Source organism: Schistocerca nitens, chromosome 3, assembly GCF_023898315.1.
Source record: "Schistocerca nitens isolate TAMUIC-IGC-003100 chromosome 3, iqSchNite1.1, whole genome shotgun sequence".
Lineage (NCBI taxonomy): Eukaryota > Metazoa > Arthropoda > Insecta > Orthoptera > Acrididae > Schistocerca > Schistocerca nitens.
In genome coordinates this window covers 767,841,173-767,863,336 of record NC_064616.1, presented here as the reverse complement: position 1 = coordinate 767,863,336, position 22,164 = coordinate 767,841,173, and the positions used below count along the sequence as shown (strand labels likewise).

At 42.8% G+C, this 22,164-nt stretch overlaps 1 protein-coding gene across 1 annotated transcript in view; it reads right to left on the bottom strand.

Annotated features, from left to right (window-relative positions):
• The window catches only part of LOC126249424 (probable nuclear hormone receptor HR3), a 329,185-nt gene extending 322,474 nt beyond the window's left edge, over positions 1-6,711 (bottom strand). Inside the window, exons 1-2 of the mRNA XM_049951077.1 lie at positions 6,615-6,711; positions 5,915-6,080 (exon numbers count right to left, since the gene is read on the bottom strand). Of these exons, the coding sequence (XP_049807034.1) occupies positions 5,915-6,080; positions 6,615-6,711 (263 nt within the window). The remainder of the gene's footprint in view (positions 1-5,914; positions 6,081-6,614) is intronic.
• Between the last annotated feature and the right edge of the window lie 15,453 nt (positions 6,712-22,164).

Below are 22,164 nucleotides of genomic sequence, written 5' to 3'. Positions count from 1 at the left end.
TGTCCGGAACAAGTATGGTGGGTCTGACACACCGGTGTCAATGTGTTCTTTTTTCCATTTCCAGGAGTGTATATTGTATGTCCCTACTTTTACCGTGGAACATTGAAAGGACAGCGATCTGCATCATTTCTTCAACATACACTAGCTCTCCTCATGGGGGACCTAGGATTGGAAACTCGTCTATCAATGTGGTTCCAACATTTTGGATGTCCCGGACACAACGTAAAAGTTGGCAGAGACGTTCTAGATGCGACATTTCCAAATAGGTGGATGGGGCGGGGAGGTACTGTGCGATGGCCAGCACGGTCCCCCGACTTGACACCATTAGACTTCTTTCTCTGGGCCGCAGTGACAGACAGTGTGTATCAAGAAAAAAAAAATGGTTCAAATGGCTCTGAGCACTATGGGACTTAACATCTGTGGTCATCAGTCCCCTAGAACTTAGAACTACTTAAACCTAACTAACCTAAGGACATCACACACATCCATGCCCGAGGCAGGATTCGAACCTGCGACTGTAGCAGCCGCGCGGTTCCGTACTGCGCGCCTAGAACCGCTAGACCATCGCGGCCGGCTATCAAGAACCCCCAACGACAGTAGAGGATATGCAACATCGTATTACTACGGCGTGTGCGGCAGTATCTGTAGAAACTCTACAATCTGTGCAACACTCTCTCGTTACACGTCTGCAAACGTGTACTGATGCAAACGGAGGGCACTTCGAACATATGTTGACGTGACACAGTTTCACTGGTCAAGATGTGTGTGTATTTTCTTTGCTGGATGTAATGCACAACAGTACAGTTTCTGTGGGCTATAGGGCACTAGTAAATGTGTTTAGCATAGTGAATTCAAGTGTGTTACCTCTAATTGTAGCTCTGGTTGTCATTTCGCTAGAATAAACATACATTTACAATTTGATGAACGTAACTTTGCGTTGGACGTGTTACATGTTTATTTTTGTGGATTTTGCATACCTTCCCATTGCGTGAGCCGCTGACACAGGCAGCGTGAGATGCACGCTTGAGTCTCAGGACATGCGCTAGCTGTGTGCTTCATTTATTTCAAGCGTCAACTTCGCTTCGCATTTTTTCGTGATGTAATTGACGTACTGCGATGCAATCAACGCCATTACTTTTGTGATTTTTCATGCTATTGATTGCATACGAAATAATAGGGGGTGTCCATTTAAAAATACAGAAGTTTGTGTTGAAAATAATATTTGTTTACGTTTTAAAATTTCGCATGGTATTTGATTTCCTAAGCCCCCGCCGTACGTTCATGCTAGTGGAAACCGTTTTTGAATAGCTATTGTTGTTCCAGAGATATTTGAGGTGGCAGAGTTAGGTGAGACACCCTGTGTATCAGCTGCTACTTGTATATTCGTGTGAAGATAGAAACTTCTCATGAATCTAAAATCGGCTGATAACCCAAATTTAGTTGATTCTTAATATATCCTGACAGGTCACCTAAAGATGAACCCAGGTTGGAAATAGCTTGCTACAAACGAAACAAAAAACCTGCAGTTTATGTTTGACACGTAAAGTGACTGGTACCCCTCTAACTGTCTGCACTCCATAACGTAATCGAAGACTAGTACATGTTATAACATGTCAGCTAAATTAGTTTCAATTAAGCCTTGCACTGGTGTATAAACCGCACAGTTAACAGGACGTTACAGGATGTGGTATCTTTCAACAGATCAGATCCTTACATTGTCTTCGTACAGGAGAAATAAATCAGTCTTGTGTAATTTGTACTGCGTGTTCAGTCTTCAGTTATCAGAACTAGTTGTATGAGTTGTGTGAGTTAGCATCCGGCATCACTGCAGAACCCAGTTATTGTTCGCGCAAACTAAGTTGACACACGGTGCTGTGGCTGATGATAGTGACTGTAAATGGGAAATGCATTTACGGTCGCTTCCACCAGCCTCCGCGACGAGTATCAACTTAGTTTGCGCTATTAGTTACTATTCCACAACCAAGATATGTTTTTTCGTATCGAGTCAAGTGTTTGAAGTCCATGACTGATATAAGCACCAAAGGAAACGAAATGGTAATAGAAGTTATACTCCCCAATTCCATAAAACAACGTATGAAGAAAGACAGCGGAAAATCAAAGTAACTTAACGTAAGTTGTTCCTCATTGTTGTATCCTCTGTTACTAGCTGCATTATGAGAATGCTGTGCGTCATTGTTGATTTAAAGTAAGTCTCATAGCCCGCCTATTTCAACAAACAATCGTATCATCAGGCAGAATAGCCATGTCTGACGGTTTTAATTTGTACTCTTTCCTATTCTTTGAGTCAAATTCAATGAATTATGAAACACGAGAAAGATATAGAATCGCTCTCTCTCTCTCTTCTCTCTCAGGAAGATTAGAGGATCGAAGACGAGGTGATCAGAAACAGGCTGTAAATGCGGACACTGCAGGAAACTGGGCGTGTCTTCTTAAATAGACCATCCCAGCATTCGCCTCAATTAATTTCGAGAAACTACTGAAACACAAACTCTTCAATACCGAAGCTCCCGAATGTCAGTCCATTGTCTCAATCGATGTGACGTCTCGCTCACTCTCAGAGGATGATATGGCAGAGCCCACAAAAGGGTGAAAAAGAAACACTACGACAGCATAAAGTATTAAGTGGTTGCTTTTAACAGGATGTGTAGCAGCCAGCGCTGCCCCTCTTGAAGAACTTGTCCCGGTGCGCAGTGACCGGTATCAGTCTCAACTAGTATCCCATTTTCATACCAATAATACAGTTCAAAGCCAATTCCAGACTAAACTCTCTCAGCACAACTTACAACATTCTCTAATACATGACTCACACAGCGGCTTACATTAACTTTGGTTAACGACGATAATGACTGAGCAGGCCGCGTCGTAACAGGTCAAACGTGCACTTAACGATTGGGTAAAGGCGAAGGAGCCACAAGTTACCAGTAGACTATCCCGACATGCAGTCTGTGTTCTGAGAGAATTAATTCATCAGAACTAAGACGCGTTCGGGCGTTTGCAGAGGGTATAGGAAAGGGGTCCATTGTACTCTTTATACTACACTGTGCTCAATATTTGTGTGTCGCAGACATGTTAAAAATGGCATAAAATCGAACTGAGATCTTTCGAATTGTCGCACGAGATCGAGGTAATTTGAACAAGACTCGTATGTGTGAATGGCATATAGAGGGTATTCGAAAATTCCCATTACAAACTTCTAGGGTTTGTAGAGAGGAGTGAGTACATAGTATTTTGAATAGGAACCCATGTCCGGAAACGTCATCCAACGACGTTACAACGTGTATTAATTTGAGGTAAAGGTCCCTGTACCGGAAACGAACGAGTCGAAAGTTGTAACCGAGAACCGTTCTGATACCTCTGGCAGTGAAATACATGTACCGCTACTGTTGTTGTAGGTAAATTTCAGAGGTGGTAGTATGGACCAAAACAGGAAAAAATGTCTGGTAAACATGGACTCTAAATTGCATACCGTAAGATTTTGAGCACTTGTTCAATGGAGGAGATGTTTTTCACACTAGCTAAGATAGACATGTGCTCACAGCTCCTCAAGTATGCTTGTTTGCTAGACATTTTTTCTTGTTTTGGTCCATACTATCACCTCTGAAAGTTGCATACCACACAGTCTTAGCAACAACAGTACAGGTACACAAGTCATGTTCCACCGTCAGAGGTACCAGAACGGTTTCCACTTATTAGTTTCGACTCGTTCGTTTCCGAACCAAGGATACTTACCTCAAACGGATACATTTATCCTTCTCCGTCATCCTAGAAAGACTGTAACATCTTCACAGAATCACCCTATGTATTACTACATTTACAGGCGCCGGCGTGTATAACTTTGACGCTCTGTAGCCTCGTTATGACGTTTCCGGAGATGGGTTCCTCTTCAAATTATTGTGTACTCACCCCCATCTACAAGTCCTAGAAGTCTGCAACGGGACTTTCCGAACACACTGTAAATATTAGGAACAGCATCGACTATAGATTGCGGTCAAAGTCAGTTCATCTTCGGGGCATCAAAGACGTATTCAACTTTGCATTTCACAGCTTCAGTGACTAATCATTCTTGAGATGCTCTATTTAGGTATAACCTACGTTATAAGAAACATGTCGCAAGACAGAGTACATGGTTGTTATACCACAGGTTTGCGGACGAAGCCCGAATAAGGATCGAGCAGCAGCAGTCAAGCGGACGGCGCCTGAGTCCTGCTCGTGCTGTGCGTAAAAAAATGGTGGCTCACATTGCGCCTACACTGTTGGTAGGCATGTATACTGCACAAGGAAGGGTCTCTGCATTGCGCTGCCATGCAGTTTTCGAATTCTGAATTATCTGTACTCCACAAAAGTACTGTGCATGTTTCTGCTCTGTGTCACACTGCTTTCGTGCTCAAAAAAATGGTTCAAATGGCTCAGAGCACTATGGGACTCAACATCTGTGGTCATCAGTCCCCTAGAACTTAGAACTACTTAAACCTAACTAACCTAAGGACATCACACACATCCATGACCGAGGCAGGATTCGAACCTGCGACCGTAGCGGTCACGCGGCTCCAGACTGACGCGCCTAGAACCGCACGGCCACACCGGCCGGCTTTCGTGCTCAACCTGTACATTTGTTGGCTCGCTGTTCGCTCTCTACATACTTTTGGCACTGTAAATTTCGATGATAGAGTCGCTTTCAATGCCCTGGAGGAACAAATCGGGCCCGCGTCTCGTGGTCGTGCGGTAGCGTTCTCGATTCCCACGCCCGGGTTCCCGGGTTAGATTCCCGGCGGGGTCAGGGATTTTCTCTGCCTCGTGATGGCTGGGTGTTGTGTGCTGTCCTTAGGTTAGTTACGTTTAAGTAGTTCTAAGTTCTAGGGGACTGATGACCATAGCTATTAAGTCCCATAGTGCTCAGAGCCATTTGAACCATTTGAACAAATCGGCGGTCCCAGTTCAAAAGGGGAAATTGATGTTCCTGATATTGATCCAGATTACTGTGTGGATGAATGCTCAGGTAATTAATAAAATAAAATAATGTTGCGAAGCGTTTGAAATACGGTATCGCCTAAATGAGCATTCGTAAAACAGCTCTGGTAGTAAAAGGCATCATGAAAACAGCTCCCAATACGTCTGCAAAGAGTGCCCCTTTGTCAAAAGGAGCGAGCTGTGACGTAGCTCTTTATATACCTGAATGTTTCAAGACATACCATGTTCAGGCATATAATGTGCAAGAACGGTGTGTACAAGTTTTTCTTCGGAATGAAAACATGATTCAGTAAAATATTTTATATGTCTGCTAATTTTAATATTTCATAACAAGATTTTTACGATTAGATCAAGCAAGCTGCATCATTTGGAATGAAACATCATACACATTTATTGCATTAACAGTTACAAAGTAATGATTTTCGGAAAAAGTGTTAGAAAGAACAGTGCAATTGCCCCATCCAAGGTGACTCAGGGTGTTTAAAACCATGCAGTTTCAAACATTTATAAAAGCTGTCCAACACAGCCTACACAAAATATTTCTTATGATATGTACGTCTATTCGAAGCTGTTTCTGATGGGTAGTCGGTGGGCTGAGAATGAGAGATGCGGGGGGAAACGAGACAGATATGAGACTGGTGTCACTTTGACAGTCGAAGGACTGACAAAAACAGCGTGGAGCTCGAGTATCGAATAAGTGCTTTTACGCGAGCTACGGGACGGAGGGGGCCACGACGCTAAAGCTGGCAGGTGGGGGCAAAACCGCCCCTGCGGGAACGGGCCGGCTCATTTCGCAAACGGCCCACGCGCGTCCGAGTGCGGTGACAGCTACGCACGCGACGGAGATCGGCCGCTCCCTCAGACGCGGACACGCCTCACGTGTCACGCGCACCGCCACTCCCCCTCGCACGCATACTGTCCTCACTTCCGTAGCTGGTCCAGTTTTGAAAGTACTGCCGACTGATAACGAGTGGCTCGATCGAAGCCAGCGGAGGCGGCCGCGGCGGCGCCTGCGCTGCCGTCTGCCCGACGGGGGAATCGAAACCGAGACACCGGCATCGACGTCGCGCCGCCGCTGTCAAACTGTCTTCCTGCAAAAGTTGCGGCTTCTCAGTAAACGCCGGTCCGCGTACCGGGTCGATATACCACGGCACGCCGTAGCCGCTACAGCTGGGGGCGTAACCTACATCGGCGCCCACGACTAGTCCCGGATCTGCGCGCAACACTATTGCGTTCTTCACCCTCGGCGTAACACGTTCTGGAGCCACGTTAGCTTGTCAGTGGGATACACTCCGCCGGAGAGCGTGTGTGCCAGCGGAAGTCTAGGGAAAAAAATAAAAAAAAATAAATAAAGAAATTTAGAACAAATTACGTCGCGAGTTCTTTTTATTCTGTACTTTTACCGTAACTGGAAAAAAATCGGAACAATATTCGTGGTTACGTCTTATTGGAATTGTGCACAGGGTTTGCACCGGAAACTGTCACTGCTCGTAGAAGGTGACGTCGGCGTTTTCGGAGATCGCGATACTTTTCCCTGTTTCCGGGAAGGCGACACGTGCAGCGACTGACAGCTGTCCACCAGCTACCCCGAACACAAACGAGTGTCACGACACACACTGCTTTACCTTTGATGGATCCCGAGGACGTGTGTGGCTGCTGCTGCTGTTGCTGCAGGTGGACGGCGTCTAGCTTGGAGGACACGGAACTCCACATTTCGAACATCGCGGCTAGCGGGGGGCGGCCGGGCGTGCGACGGCGGCGGCTGGCGTCATGTCGCGCAGCGGCGAGTGGCGTCTGGCGGGCGCGAGCGGCTGGCGCCTGTGCGGTGGCCGGTGGCTGACGCCTGTGCTGTGCCAGGCGCACTGGCGCGCCCGCCGCCTCGCCGCGCCGCGCCGCGCCGCCAGGGCACGCCGCGCAGGGGGCAGCACCGCCGCCCCCCACCCTCACCCCTGGCACCACTACCTGCGCCGCCGACCCTCCAAAACAACACGCACACCGTGCTCCTGTCCGCGTACGAATTTTTCGTTTCTCACCTCGCTGTTCCGATCTTACAGCCCCGGAAGAGAATACGACAGTCTGCATCTACATGATTACTCTGCAATTCACATTTAAGTGCTTGGCAGACGGTTGTAGAATTTTAGAACATGTTTTTTGCTCGCGTATCACGTCGTTTTTGGAAACCCAGAATCTACTCTGTAGGAATCAACATGAGTTCCGAAAACAGCGGTCGTGTGAGACCCAACTCGCTTTATTTGTTCATGAGACCCAGAAAATATTAGATACAGGCTCCCAGGTAGATGCTATTTTCCTCGACTTCCGGAAGGCGTTCGATACAGTTCCGCACTGTCGCCTTATAAACAAAGTAAGAGCCTACGGAATATCAGACCAGCTGTGTGGCTGGATTGAAGAGTTTTTAGCAAAAAGAACACAGCATGTTGTTCTCAATGGAGAGACCTCTACAGACGTTAAAGTAACCTCTGGCGTGCCACAGGGGAGTGTTATGGGACCATTGCTTTTCACAATGTATATAAATGACCTAGTAGATAGTGTCGGAAGTTCCATGCGGCTTTTCACGGATGATGCTGTAGTATACAGAGAAGTTGCAGCATTAGAAAACTGTAGCGAAATGCAGGAAGATCTGCAGCGGCTAGGCACTTGGTGCAGGGAGTGGCAACTGACCCTTAACATAGACAAATGTAATGTATTGAGAATACATAGAAAGAAAGATCCTTTATTGTATGATTATATGATAGCGGAACAAACACTGGTAGCAGTTACTTCTGTAAAATATCTGGGAGTATGCGTGCGGAACGATTTGAAGCGGAATGATCATATAAAATTAATTGTTGGTAAGGCGGGTACCAGGCTGAGATTCATTGGGAGAGTCCTTAGAAAATGTAGTCTATCAACAAAGGAGGTGGCTGACAAAACACTAGTTCGACCTATACTTCAGTATTGCTCATCAGTGTGGGATCCGTACCAGATCGGGTTGACGGAGGAGATAGAGAAGATCCAAAGAAGAGCGGCGCGTTTCGTCATAGGGTTATTTGGTAACCCTGATAGCGTTACGGAGATGTTTAGCAAACTCAAGTGGCAGACTCTGCAAGAGAGGCGCTCTGCATCGCGGCGTAGCTTGCTCGCAAGGTTTCGAGAGGGTGCGTTTCTGGATGAGGTATCGAATATATTGCTTTCCCCTACTTATACCTCCCGAGGAGATCACGAATGTAAAATTAGAGAGATTCGAGCGCGCACGGAGGCTTTCAGACAGTCGTTCTTCCCGCGAACCATACGCGACAGGAACAGGAAAGGGAGGTAATGACAGTGGCACGTAAAGTGCACTCCGCCACACACCGTTGGGTGGCTTGCGGAGTATAACTGTAGATGTAGATGTAGACAATCATACTATCTCTCTACCATTCCACTCCCGAACAGCGCGCGGGAAAAACGAACACCTAAACCTTTCTGTTCGAGCTCTGATTTTTCTTATTTTATTTTGATGATCATTCCTACCTATGTAGGTTGGGCTCAACAAAATATTTTCGCATTCGGAAGAGAAAGTTGGTGACTGAAATTTCGTAAATTGATCTCGCCGCGACAAAAAACGCAAAGCTTTAATGACTTTCTAACAACCCTACCACAACAAAGGTCAAAATTTAATGATTGTGATGTCGCTCACGCTGCTAAATACTGCATTTTCGGGCAACAAAAAAGTTATTGAAACTTCCTGGCAGATTAAAACTGTGTGCCCGACCGAGACTCGAACTCGGGACCTTTGCCTTTCGCGGGCAAGTGCTCTACCAACTTTTTTTTTCTCTTTTCTTTTTTTCCCTTTTTGTTCGTTATTGATCGTTGTGTTTGCTCGTTACGGACGTCGCAAGACATCCTGTTCAAGTTCGGTGGTTGATCCTTCCATTCAGTTTTTTATTACAGAGGCCAACCAGCTCTCTGACCGAACACGCTGAGCTACCGTGCCGGCAACCAACTGAGCTACCGAAGCACGACTCACACCCGGTCCTCACAGCTTTACTTCTGCCAGTATCTCGTCTCCTACCTTCCAAACTTTACAGAAGCTCTCCTGCGAACCTTGCAGAACTAGCACTCCTGAAAGAAAGGATACTCCGCTGCAGAGTGAAAATCTCATTCTGGAAACATCCCCCAGGCTGTGGCTAAGCCATGTCTCCGCAGTATCCTTCCTTTCAGGAGTACTAGTTCTGCAAGGTTCGCAGGAGAGCTTCTGTAAAGTTTGGAAGGTAGGAGACGAGATACTGGCAGAAGTACAGCTGTGAGGACCGGGCGTGAGTCGTGCTTGCGTAGCTCAGTTGGTAGACCACTTGCCCGCGAAAGGCAAAGGTCCCGAGTTCGAGTCTCGGTCCGGCACACAGTTTTAATCTGCCAGGAAGTTTCATATCAGCGCACACTCCGCTGCAGAGTGAAAATCTCATTCTGGAAACAAAGTTATTATGTGGCAGGTGTAATTAGAGCACAGTTAATAAAGTCATTTCATGTAATAATGAATAAACTAGGCACTCATCTTTTCGTGTTTCCCACGCTGGTCTCGTTGTAAAATCATGGCTCAATCGTCGAAAATCTGGGTGGTGATGATTCCAAGCTCGGATGCAAAAAAGGCCTAGGTTTCATTCTGCTATATTCAAAAGTTTTGTAGATGCGCTTCACAAACCATTCTTGAAGATTAAACCTTTCAAAGTTAGCACAATAGTGATGTAAACAAAATAATCAGCACTCCGAATTTAAGTTACACTTCCTTTTAATTGCTTTTATTGCAATATTACGTAACACACAAAACATCACTTCACAATGCAAAACATACTTGAAAACATCTTCCTCGCTGTTAAAGTTCACATTTTATAAGCTGACTACAATATGCGTCTTTCCAACATGACGTCCAAGACTTGACTTTTTCAAGGTCCGGCTCTCTAACAACTAATAATCGCTTACGCGCCCAAAAATCAGTGTTACAAGTACATCAAAGATGTTAGCGACAAAAGAAAGAATACACTTAAGAATAATATCATTGCAATATAAACATATCGATGTATCACAAATGAAATCAAATCTGAATGTTGTCTCAGAAATATGTTGAGTAGTTAACAGAAACACAGTAGAATATTACTGGTATCGAGAGGTTCAGGTGAGGTGCCGTAATGGTTACGTAATTCAAGTACCATTACAACTTCCATCCCAACTCGCGTGTCATGTCTGCCACACTCTCTCCCCTATTATGTGATAATACAAAACGAGCTGCCCTTTTTTGCACCCTTTCGATGTCCTCCGTCAATCCCACCTGGTAAGGATCCCACACCGCGCATCAGTATTCTAACAGAGGACGAACGAGTACAGTGTAAGCTGTTTCTTTAGTGGACCTGTTGCATCTTCTAAGTGTCCTGCCAATGAAACGCAACCTTTGGCTCGCCTTCCCCACAATATTATCTACGTCGTCTTTCCAACTGAAGTTGTTCGTCATTTTAACACCCAGGTACTTAGTTGAATTGACAGCCTTGAGAATTGTACTATTTATCGAGTAATCGAATTCCAATGGATTTCTTTTGGAACTCATGTGGATCACCTCACACTTTTCGTTATTTAGCGTCAACTGCCACCTGCCACACCATGCAGCAATCTTTTCTAAATCGCTTTGCAACTGATACTGGTCTTCGGATGACCTTACTAGACGGTAAATTACAGCATCATCTGCGAACAACCTAAGAGATCTGCTCAGATTGTCACCCAGGTCATTTATATAGATCAGGAACAGCAGAGGTCCCAGGACGCTTCCCTGGGGAACACCTGATATCACTTCAGTTTTACTCGATGATTTGCCGTCTATTACTACGAACTACGACCTTCCGGACAGGAAATCACGAATCCAGTCGCAGAACTGAGACGATACCCCATAGGCCCGCAGCTTGATTAGAAGTCGCTTATGAGGAACGGTGTCAAAAGCTTTCCGGAAATCTAGAAATACGGAATCAGCTTGAGATCCCCTGTCGATAGCAGCCATTACTTCGTGCGAATAAAGAGCTAGCTGTGTTGCACAAGAACGATGTTTTCTGAAACCATGCATATTACGTATCAATAGATCGTTCCCTTCGAGGTGATTCATAATGTTTGAATACAGTATATTCTCTAGTGTGATGAAAAGTAAAGTCTCCGACTTCCCGTGTGAATACTCTTAAAGCTTTTTAAATAAAACAATCGTTATTTACATTCTACATCTTTATTGTCATTTTTTCCGTGTTCCTGTCGTTCCTAAGTAGCTTCGAAAACACAAACTGTTGATCACTCAAAGAAAAGTGAAAGTAATGTGATGTGATAAATGTCGGTGAAGAAACGCTGGAAATCTACCAGCTGGAATATGGGGACTGAATGAAAACATCTCCAGGACTACACACGTGGACTAGCAACATCGGGAAATCGCCTCTGAAGATGCTTCATAAATAAAAGAAGCGAAAAGTTTATTGAAAAAAGCAAACTGCCTTTCATTCAGTCGCATAGTCGGAACATACCTCCATCAGTACATCTTTATTCTTCATTACCACACATTGGCAGCCCTCTGCCGCTAGATGGATCCCGAATTGCAGCGTATGACATGTCGATATGTAACTTAACTATGCAGGTGTATAACAAACAACGTGCTTTAATCGAGTTTCGAATTCGGAGAGTTCGTCCACGCATGACATTGCCAGACCACACACGATCATTGCAACATCTGCAGCATTTCTATGCCTTGACCATTCTCCATACAGTCCAGACTTGGCCTCATCCGATTTCAATGTTTTCAAACCTTAAAGAACACAGTCGATGACTTAACTTTGACAGTATTGCAGCGCTGCAAACCGAGGTGACGTTGTGGCTCCGTTAACAAAGTCAAACATTCTGCAGTTACGTTATCAACAAACTGATCTCTCGTTGGGAGATCCCGGCGGGGTCAGGGATTTTCTCTGCCTCGTGATGACTGGGTGTTGTGTGCTGTCCTTAGGTTAGCTAGGTTTAAGTAGTTCTAAGTTCTAGGGGACTGATGACCATAGATGTTAAGTCCCATAGTGCTCAGAGCCATTTGAACCATTTTCTCGTTCGGAGAAATGTGTTCGTCGCCAGGGTGACTGTGTAGAGGAAACAAATGTGTAGGCATGAAAAATAGAGATGCAGAATGTTAATAACGTTTGTTCTATCTGAAAAGTTTTAAGAGTTGTGACATATAATATTAGGAGGCATTACTTTTCAGCACTCCCTCGTATGGTCAGTTCGGTCCCAAAAACCTCCATTAACATTTTTGTTTGACGTGAACTAAAAGATACGCAATGAATTAAGGAATGTCCGCCTTTTTGCAAGAACACAATTTTTGTTTTGTTTAAGCCCCAAACGTGTTTCACCACAGGAGTTGTATCTTCAGTGTTTTTTTTTTTCTTTTACTGATTTATTTTCTTTTACATTGTGTGTTTCCGGTAGCTGCCAGCAAAAATCAGTCACAAGCCAGAGTTAATTCTGCATGTCATTGATGTAGTTGACCTGTCCTCAGCGGTACTTTGTTTTTATTTGCCTGCTGAATGTCTTGGTGTTTATATGTTTAAAATGACATTTCTCGTGCTCATTGTCGAATTCTCGACGTTAATGTATTGCTGTGGTTTAGATGGACTTTTCACTGCACTTTATGTCTCATATACGCTCTTTCAAGTGGTATGCGAAACGCTAATTCACCACTGAGCAAGAGTAAAAGTAGTTTTAAACATAAAAACAACAACGAAAATATACTTAGGAGGCAAATAAAAACCAAGTACAGGTCAGAGGACAGGAAAGCTACAGCAATGATGAGATGGTGTGTTAATTTAGACTTGTGACTGATTTTTGTTCGTAGCCACAGCTCGCACTTAATGTAAAAAAAAGAAACAATAAAAGTAAAACCCCACAGACGATGCCATAATTGTTGTGAAACATGTCTGGCGACTAAACAGGAAAAAAAATTATGCAAGAAGGCAGACTCTCTTTAAATCATTATTTTCTGCAAGCATGAAAACAGAGCTTAAAATCACATTATGACAAAATATACGCACTTCTAAAATAATTTTTAAGTTTGAGTTACTTTTATTTAGCAGTAGTTATTGGCCTGACTCGGTAACACTCCCATCATGAGGTGCTTTACAGTTACATCTACATTAATTTTTAATTATTGATTCCTTTGGATTGACATGAAGTTGGTTTTCTGGGTGTGCCAATGAGGTTATGGATAGAAATTTATCCCTGGCAAGAAAGACTGATTATTTCAGTATGCACCTCAAGCGATTTGCTTTTTAAATCATCTCAATGATGAAGACAGTGCCTGAAGCAGAAAAAATTGTTGTATAAATTTGCTAATACACTCACTGATCTCAACAAATTCCTATTAACATAGATAAGTTTAAATCCAAAATAAATCTTTAAGGAATTACACGAACGCTTTGTTGCCACGTAGGTGCCTGTCAGACTTTTTCGATCTCTGCCGGTCATGGAATTTTGTCAGTTGGAAGGATTTCTAACTCTGATAACACTATACGAGCGCTAAACACACACTCTACCACTGTTCGTATATCGTGTTGAGCTGTACGTCCTCGTTGTAACTGGTAGCTCGCCTTTAATTCTGATTACCGAGCGATGTGGCGCAGCGGTATCACACTTGACTTGTATTCGGCTGGACCCCGGTACAAATCCTCGTCTGGACATCCAGAGTTCGGTTTTCCGAGATTTCCTTTAACTGTTGTAGGTAAATGCCGGAATGGTTCCTTTGAAAGGACGGAGCCGATATCGTTCCGCAATTCGAGCATGTGCCACGCCTCTGATGTCGTCGATGACGGGACGTCGAACCCAAAGCTTCCTTCCTCTCCAGAACCTTGTGTACAACTAAGTGCTACTCGCAATAATTTCAACCTCCTGTTCCTATGGTTCTCCTTTCTTATCCATCAACATTTAGAATTTAGTTTTCGCATTACAGTTGCTGATATATAAATATGCTGCAATAGATAACGATATAATATACCCACAGAGCGATTTTAACGTAATAGGTCTTCTGCAGAAGGATATTCAAAATGAGAACCTCCAAAAGGCTGGCGAAGGTTTTTCACTCAGCTAAGATGCAGTTTTACGTATACGGCAATAACAGACTCTTTCAATAGCGAGAGAAGTACCTCACTTACCCGCCAACCATAAGTGTCTCTGTTTTTATAGTTCTCTTTCTGTACTGTATAGCCGCTAATATATATTTGGCCATATGAGACAGTTCATTTCATGTGATTTACCCTTATACGTTAGAACTTAGAAGAGTTTAAGTGCAAAGGAGAAACGCCATTTGTACTTCTGTGGGTCTACACAACATTTGAAAAGAATGTAGTGAAGCTTTCTGAACGACATTTGATTGAATTTATGCTTTGCATTGCAGTGCTCTGTTTACGTGTTGCGGTAACATGCGAGATGAGTAAGACGTTAGAATGAGCACGTCAGAGATCAGTGGCGTACCCGTACTTAGGAGCCCAAAACTGAAGTACAAATCTGCGACATCTCAACGCCTGAAAGACACTAGTTTGATTCTAAAATAGGATTCCTATTCAAATTTCCGTTCTTCTATGCAGAAATTCCAGTCTGATAGAGACAAGTTACGGCAATTAAATCATATTTCTTCCGATTAGCAAAAACATGGTTCAAATGACTCTGAGCACTATGGGACTTAACATCTGAGGTCATCAGTCCCCTAGAACTTAGAACTAGTTAAACCTAACTAACCTAAGGACATCACACACATCCATGCCCGAGGCAGGATTCGAACCTGCGACCGTAGCGGTCGCGCGGTTCCAGACTGAAGCGCCTAGAACCGCTCGGCCATACCGGCAGGGTCCTATTAGCATTTTGGTAACTTACATCAAAATTAATACTTACTTAAAGGGCTCGTGTTCTGTCAAATTGCTATAACAACTGTTTGCGATTTACTGAACACAGTGCTGGCGTTTTTGTCGAGTGCCACATTGTTAAAACCATATGCTTGGTAATTTTGATATCGTAAACAAAATTCGAAAAATTCCAGATTATAATCACGTAGTGTTATGTCAGATTCTTTCAGCCAGCAGTCATAACAGGAACTTTGTGTGAACCATGGGTATGGACGGACATCGATAGGAAAATCAGAACTGTCGTGTAACATGTAGCTAATATGGAGCGAAAGTTGTTTCAGTCATTAGTTAATTTTTTTCACGAGGTGTAAAATAACTGTGCATGATGAGAACTCTTAGTAAGACGCTATCCGTGCCTTTAGGGAGATTTTTGTTGCTATTATGCTACTTAGCGAGTTAGGAATTACCGAGCATATATGCAAATGAATTGTCTATTATTTTCTCAGTAGGTAACTAATATGTAGTTCTAGATGTGAACTCGTAACCAATAGAGAACCTAACATCTGGAATGCCTTAGAAGCGTGTTATCGGGCTGCTGCTATTCACAGTTTCATACAATTTACTAAATAACAATGCCACTATTGCTCTAAGACTGTTCTTAGGTCGATTCTGTCAATTATAAAGAGACACTATTTATTTCTGTCTGTGTTCTTACATCTCTCTCTCTCTCTCTCTCTCTCTCTCTCTCTCTCTCTCTCTCTCTCTCTCCCCTCTCCCTCTCGAAGTGTTATGATGAGCAAGCTTTACAAAATAATAAAAAAATGTGCTTATGTAAATACTGGCAATAGACTCTAAGCATTGCGCGAGGCGGCCAAAAAAAGTATAACATGACTGTTATAATTTGGGATGAGCTGAAGATGAAGATAGTTCACATAGTCAACAGGGTGGCAAGTTAGATGGCGCATCATTTTGTCCGCCTTCAGTAAATTTCATAAGGAGCTAATATCGTTTGCTACGTGGCCATTCATTCTCGCAACCTATTTCGTGATTCTTTCCTGTCTGCCTTACAGAGACACGGGTAATAGGCAAACTAATGCAACAGAGATGAAAGATGTTTCCAAACTATATAACGACATTGCTCCCACTGCTCTATGCTTGTGTAACTTGTACTTGACGCTGAAGTAATAGACCAGGCTAATAGCTGCCCCTCCAAATACGAAAAGTTGTCTAAAATTAACACCAAGCACTTTGGTATCGGAGTACCTACAATCACCGCTTTCGTGCCATTATAACGATTTACTTTTCAAAAATCTCGTATGTAACATATTGACAGCATTCCATTTTGGCCGGTCTTCTTCATTATCAAATTATTAAATCTCAGCAAATGTTTCGTATCGAATTCGTTATGGGACAAAGACATCATGTACTGTCAAGCAAATACGCCACGCATCCCTAAACATCGACGCCTACACAACTTTCAGTCTCTTTCTCTGTGTCCGCAGCTCGTGATCTAGTGGCTAGGGTTTCTACCTCTGGATCATGGGGTCCCGGGTTCGATTCCCAGCTGGGTTGGGAATTTTCTCTGCCCGGGGACTGGGTGTTTGTGTTGTCCTCATCATTTCATCGTCATCATTCATAACAGTGGCTAGATTGGATAGTGAAAAAATTGGAACTTTGTACGGGCGCTGATGACCGCACAGTTGAGCGTCCCACAGACCAAACACCATCATCATCTTTCTCTTTGACAACTAACGAGATTCAACTTACTATACAGTAAAGTCACTGTCGTCTGAGTTGTGTTGTGTTGTACTCGGCTTTCATTCGTCCAGTTCTAGTCAACTTCCATCAATTTGTCTAGGTTGAATGTTGTTGCCTTACGTTTTTGGATAGTGCCATACTGTCTCCTTCGATCATCTGCCTGTAGGTAGCCATATATACGCATAAAACAGGACTAAAATCTCTATAAATGCCAAGCTAAGTTATAAGTGTGGCAGAAAACAGTCCAGTTTGTAACCACGTAAAGTAAGAGTGAAAAGCGTTACCGTCAGGACTCTGTCAAAAGTAAATTTAGACCTCCGAAAATATGGTTTTAATACGGCTATAGTTTCAGGTATGTTGAAGCGTTACAGATATTGTACTACAGTTATTCCTTTGTCCTCACATTCGGTTTACATTTTTGACATGGGTAAGGCGAGAGATACAGAGAAATACAGCATTTGAAAGGTTTTTTTGTGTAACTGCAGCTGATCGACATATAACAGTGAGTTATAGAGAGATGTGAAATGTATCGTAAGAATAAAATACTTAAAACAAAGACCCTGTTTAGTAAGATATTGTTCCACAATTGGAGTAAACTTACGTACGGAGACATACAGTTAATAAAGAAAAGCGTGTTAGTCCATAGCTCACCGCTCGTCTATTGTATTCCGGCAGCATTCAGTAAATACGCTGGTACTACGTATTACGGAAGCTTGCAAATACGATGCACATAGAGCGAGTTGTTTAGCTTCTCCCCACAACAAAAAGACCTCGTAAAGTAACTTTAAAGCTGCTCATTTATAAACATATTACAAAATTTCAACAGCCATTCAGGTTCTCACCGACAGGATTCAAGCAGTCGCCACTTCTCCTTTCTCTCCGTGAAGTTTCGGGCGCCAAACCGCTTGGTAGGGTCCGCGGCTCAGGCAATTGTTTATGAGACCAGAAGGCAATCCTGATACCTTGATCTAAGGGAAGGACTGTCGTTTGTGACAACTGTCCGCGAATAGTAGAAATTATGGGTGAACAACTATTCGTGTTCGAGATTCTGAGACGGAGCTAGGGAAGAGGCGGCCTTAGGAAACAAACCGGTCGCCAGCTGATGGCTGAGCACGATTTCAACCCAGAAGACAATTCACGCATCGGTGCATTAAAAAAATAAGATCTGTGTTTAGCGCTCCGTCGACGACTTGTTTATTGGAGACAGGCTTCGATAAATTGTTACATGACTTTAAACGGAGAACCTCCCAAGTATACAGTTCGTTGAGATTATGTGCTATACAGTGCAGGAGAAAGTGTTTATAAACACGATTATTCTTCTGAGGAAGTGTGACAATGCTGACATTCAGCATCTAAAGAAGCAAAAACTGCACCACGACCTATTCAGTGTGTAGAACGATGTACACAGCATTCTGAACGGTAGAAATATTTCATTATACCCTCTATTCAGTTTCCACCTCTCGTGACGGAATAATAATAATGAAAAACGTAATTTTGGTCTTCGGTATTAAGTAATTACCCGTTGCTGGTGCGAGAGGGGTACAACAGCCATATCAATAAAATTTTTCTGTAAATTTTCTTAAACATATCGAAGCTTTTTCTTTGACACCTAAACTTTACAGTTACACCACGCCAAACAATAAAATTTGCAAAAAAGTGGGTGACCATGATGTACTGCGTGTTTTCTCCATGAAAAATATGATGCTTATTACGTCATTTGAAACAGCGCCACTGAAGGAAAATTTTACGGTATTTTTGCACCTATCATGAGTTCGAACCGGCTCACATTGTGGGAATATTTTCCAGATGATAAAGTCAGCATAGCACAAACTTTTTTTTCATTATATGTTTCAGAAAAAGTATAAGTATTTATCAACAAGCTTCTCCCGAAACTTATCAACATTCCTAATATTTGTAGTTTTCCACGAATTCCGATAGACATGTTTCTAGCACATATATAAAACTTCTGCATGGAACAGTAGGCTAATTGCACTTTGTGAACGGAGGGACCAAAGCGTAATAACAACTACGACTATCGCCACCGTGGTATCAGCACAGTGTCGCTGTCTTCTAAAATGGCGGACATGGGAATGAACGCAGGTTCTGAACGTGGCGTTACTCTGTGTTTGGTGTAGATATGACAAGTACACAAAATAAAAATATGGATTCGATTGTAATACGAAAAACACACATATAGTTTACTATACGTGATGAGTGCCTTCAGAGATAGGTGGAAAACAACCATTGAGTTGACGGCTATTGGGCTTGGCGATCATACACCGTGTTGGGAGCAGGACGGAAACGTCAGAAGGATCAGGTTTGCTTCCATTTATTGCCTCCCATCTTTTACTTCGATAAGTTAGCTATTGTATAATCATGATTTTGCAAAGACAAAGAAAACACAAAAGTTATAAAATTTTCTATTAATATGCAATAAGCCAAAAAATTACACATTTTAAAACAGGAAAAAATGAAAGCACGAAAACTAAAAGAGATCAGTGTTATATTGAGCCCTTCGAATCTATAAAATAAGTTATCCTTTGCTTTGTCTTCAGAAGGCATCGGAACAATAAGGTCATTGTTGATCGGTGAAAAGTAGTGCGAAGAAGAGGAATAAGCAACTGGCAGCCAGTCGAAGCTCAAAGAACAACAATTGTGACTGGCCCAGTCATTTCCGTGGGTAGTCGGTACATAATTTCTGTTTCGTCCGTCGAAGACAGCCATCAAAACACTCAGAGTACACAACAGATTGTATAGAGCTGTGATAAAATCCATTTTTGTATAGAAACCGTCACGAAATATGCTGTACAATATTGTGATGGGGTCTGGTGTCTTGTTGCATCTTAGTTGTCAGAGTTAGCGTATGGTTCACAGAATCATGAAATAAGTGACATTATCGTGATTACGGCGCCAATTCCAGTACGATTAAAATGCAATGAAATCGTAAATGAATGGACCTATCAGTCGTTTCAGTTCTATCTCTCTCTCTATCTCGGACCAATTCGCATCTCAATGCACAGGCAGTACAAGCTCTAAATGAACTATCTTTACTCTGTGTACCTATCATAACTGTTTATTTCAGTTTTCGTTGATACACGTGCCTGCTGGATTTTGAACGCTATCAATACGTAAATACTGCATTTTACTGCATGTGTGAAGCAGTGGTGACATAAACTTACATCGACTGAAATGTCTCTCGGAGCTTTTAAAAATGCTGTATTGTTAGGTAGACCGTTATATATTTAAGAATTTTAGGTTAGCAAAATGAACACCAATAACGAGGTTACTCATTTGGTGTGATTTAGGGACACCACAAAAACTAAATCAGGGTGATTAGACATTTTACAAAACCGTTAGACGTTTAAAACTGATATTGTTGGCAATGAATATTTCTCAATCTTTCGATTAGTTTGGACTCAACAGTTCCACTAGTTCTGTGAATTTTAGATAATAGCAGAGCTTTATTTCTCTGCTAAGTGGAAATGAAGGGAACAACTACTAGTTTCACCAATTTGCAATAGATCTACCAAAACGGCATCTAATGTATTCCCGTTTCCGCATATTTCAGAGGGCGCTAATTCTTGTTACAATTGTCTCCTACGAAAGTATCTATCCCAAGATACTGTTTAAAACATCAGAGATAAACAAATGTAACAGTTATAGATTTTTATGGTGCTGTCGTTGCATAAGATTATCAAACAATTTTAGACGATCGTCTCATCCACGAGTTTAGGACATCAGCACAGACTAAATATTTACGGTCTCGCAGCGAGTCACGGCCAGGTGCACGCAATCCGGGGAATTGCTCACGGAACAGAGGAATCTGAGCGGTGGCTCCCACAAAGGTTTCATAAAAAGAGGGAACCGTTAAATTCCGGCGGGCATCTGGACAGCCCTGCTAGTAACGGGATCCCGCCTACCTGCCTCCTCCCCCGATCCCCGATCCGCGTCTTATATCGTGTGGGGTGCAGGAGCCGGCCGCCGGCTGCCCGGCTCGCTACAACAATCAGCAGGACGTTCATGCGACATGCTCCGCATCCAAGGACATCGGTTGGCAGCCCTCGGGAGACGAATACCGCGGCTGCCGTTTTCTCCGCCCGTGGTTCCGCTCTGATGGACGTCCGGCTCAGAATAGTGGCGGTCGACCTCAGCGCCACGAAAGCGACTAGCTATTTCTCTTCCGAGCGGATATGCAAGGTTTATCGTAATTAATAGCGAAAACTGACACTGGTGAAAATACACGACAAATATGCAAAATCGTTCCCGTGGACAAGGGTCCGCAAATGAGCTGTTTGCGAGATAATCAGTTATAGGGTTCCACAAGGCTTAATCTTTGATCCACTATTGTTTCTCGTATATGTAAACGACCTTCCGTCTAATATACAAGCAGAATTAGTACTTTTTGCGTATGACACTAGTACTATAATCAATCCATACATGAAGTAACAAAGAAAATGATAAATATTAAATGGTTTTCTGCAAATGATCTCACTTTCAGTTTAAAAAAGACGCAACATGTTGAGTTCTGCACATTTAGAGGTACTACAGTAATGTTTAATGCAACGTATGGCGAGGAAATAATAACTACGGTGGAAACTTCAAAAAAATTTAGGTATCCATATTGATGAGAATTAAAATTGGAAAAAGTCATGCAACAGCTTAGTTCAGCCACGTTTGTACTTCGAATCATTGCAAATCTTGAGGAGCAGTAAGTTGACATATTCTGTTTACTTTCATTCAGTAATGCGATACGGCATAATTTTTTTAGGTAAGTCATCTTTAAGAAAGAGTGTGTTCGTTACCCAAAAACGCACTGTAAGAATAATATGTGGTGTTCATTCACAATCATCTTATAGAGATCTGTCTGAAGAGTTAGGGTATTTTCTACGTCTTGACAGTATATTTATTCCTTCATGAAGTCTTTGTAAATAATCCATAACAGTCCAAAGAAACAGTGATGCACGTGATTATATTACCAAAAGAAAAAAAAAAACACATTCTCTGCTTCTCATTCAGGTTCTCTTTAGCACAAATATGGGTGCACAATGACCCCACAAAATTTTCTGATCACTGCTCATTGACAAAGTCATCTACTGCGTAGAAGAATTTCTGTTTTTGTAACATGTAAAAGGTGGTGGCTAAGGAACTGCTAACTCACATAAAAAAGAACCTCGCAAACGGTCAGCATGTTGTCATATTTACATGTGAATTCGTAATGTGGATGTAAAATGACTCGTTCCATATCATTATGATTGATTGCACAAATGATCCATGGAAACTGTCGAAGTAGTTACGAATGTCTGGTTATGAGCAGCCAGTGACTACGGTATGATATATTGTCATGGCCAGTACAAATGAATTTGTAATGTAAACTTTTCGATTAAGTCCCCATCTACCTGTGCTCGGATTTCACCCATGACCCACCTTAACAAGAAATTATGCTAAGTCAGCACGTTGCATGCTACAATTTACTGTAGGCTAGTACTTGTTGAGAGAGGCATTCCCCGTGTTGTTGTCGCATTTGGAACCAATACTACACTCGCCT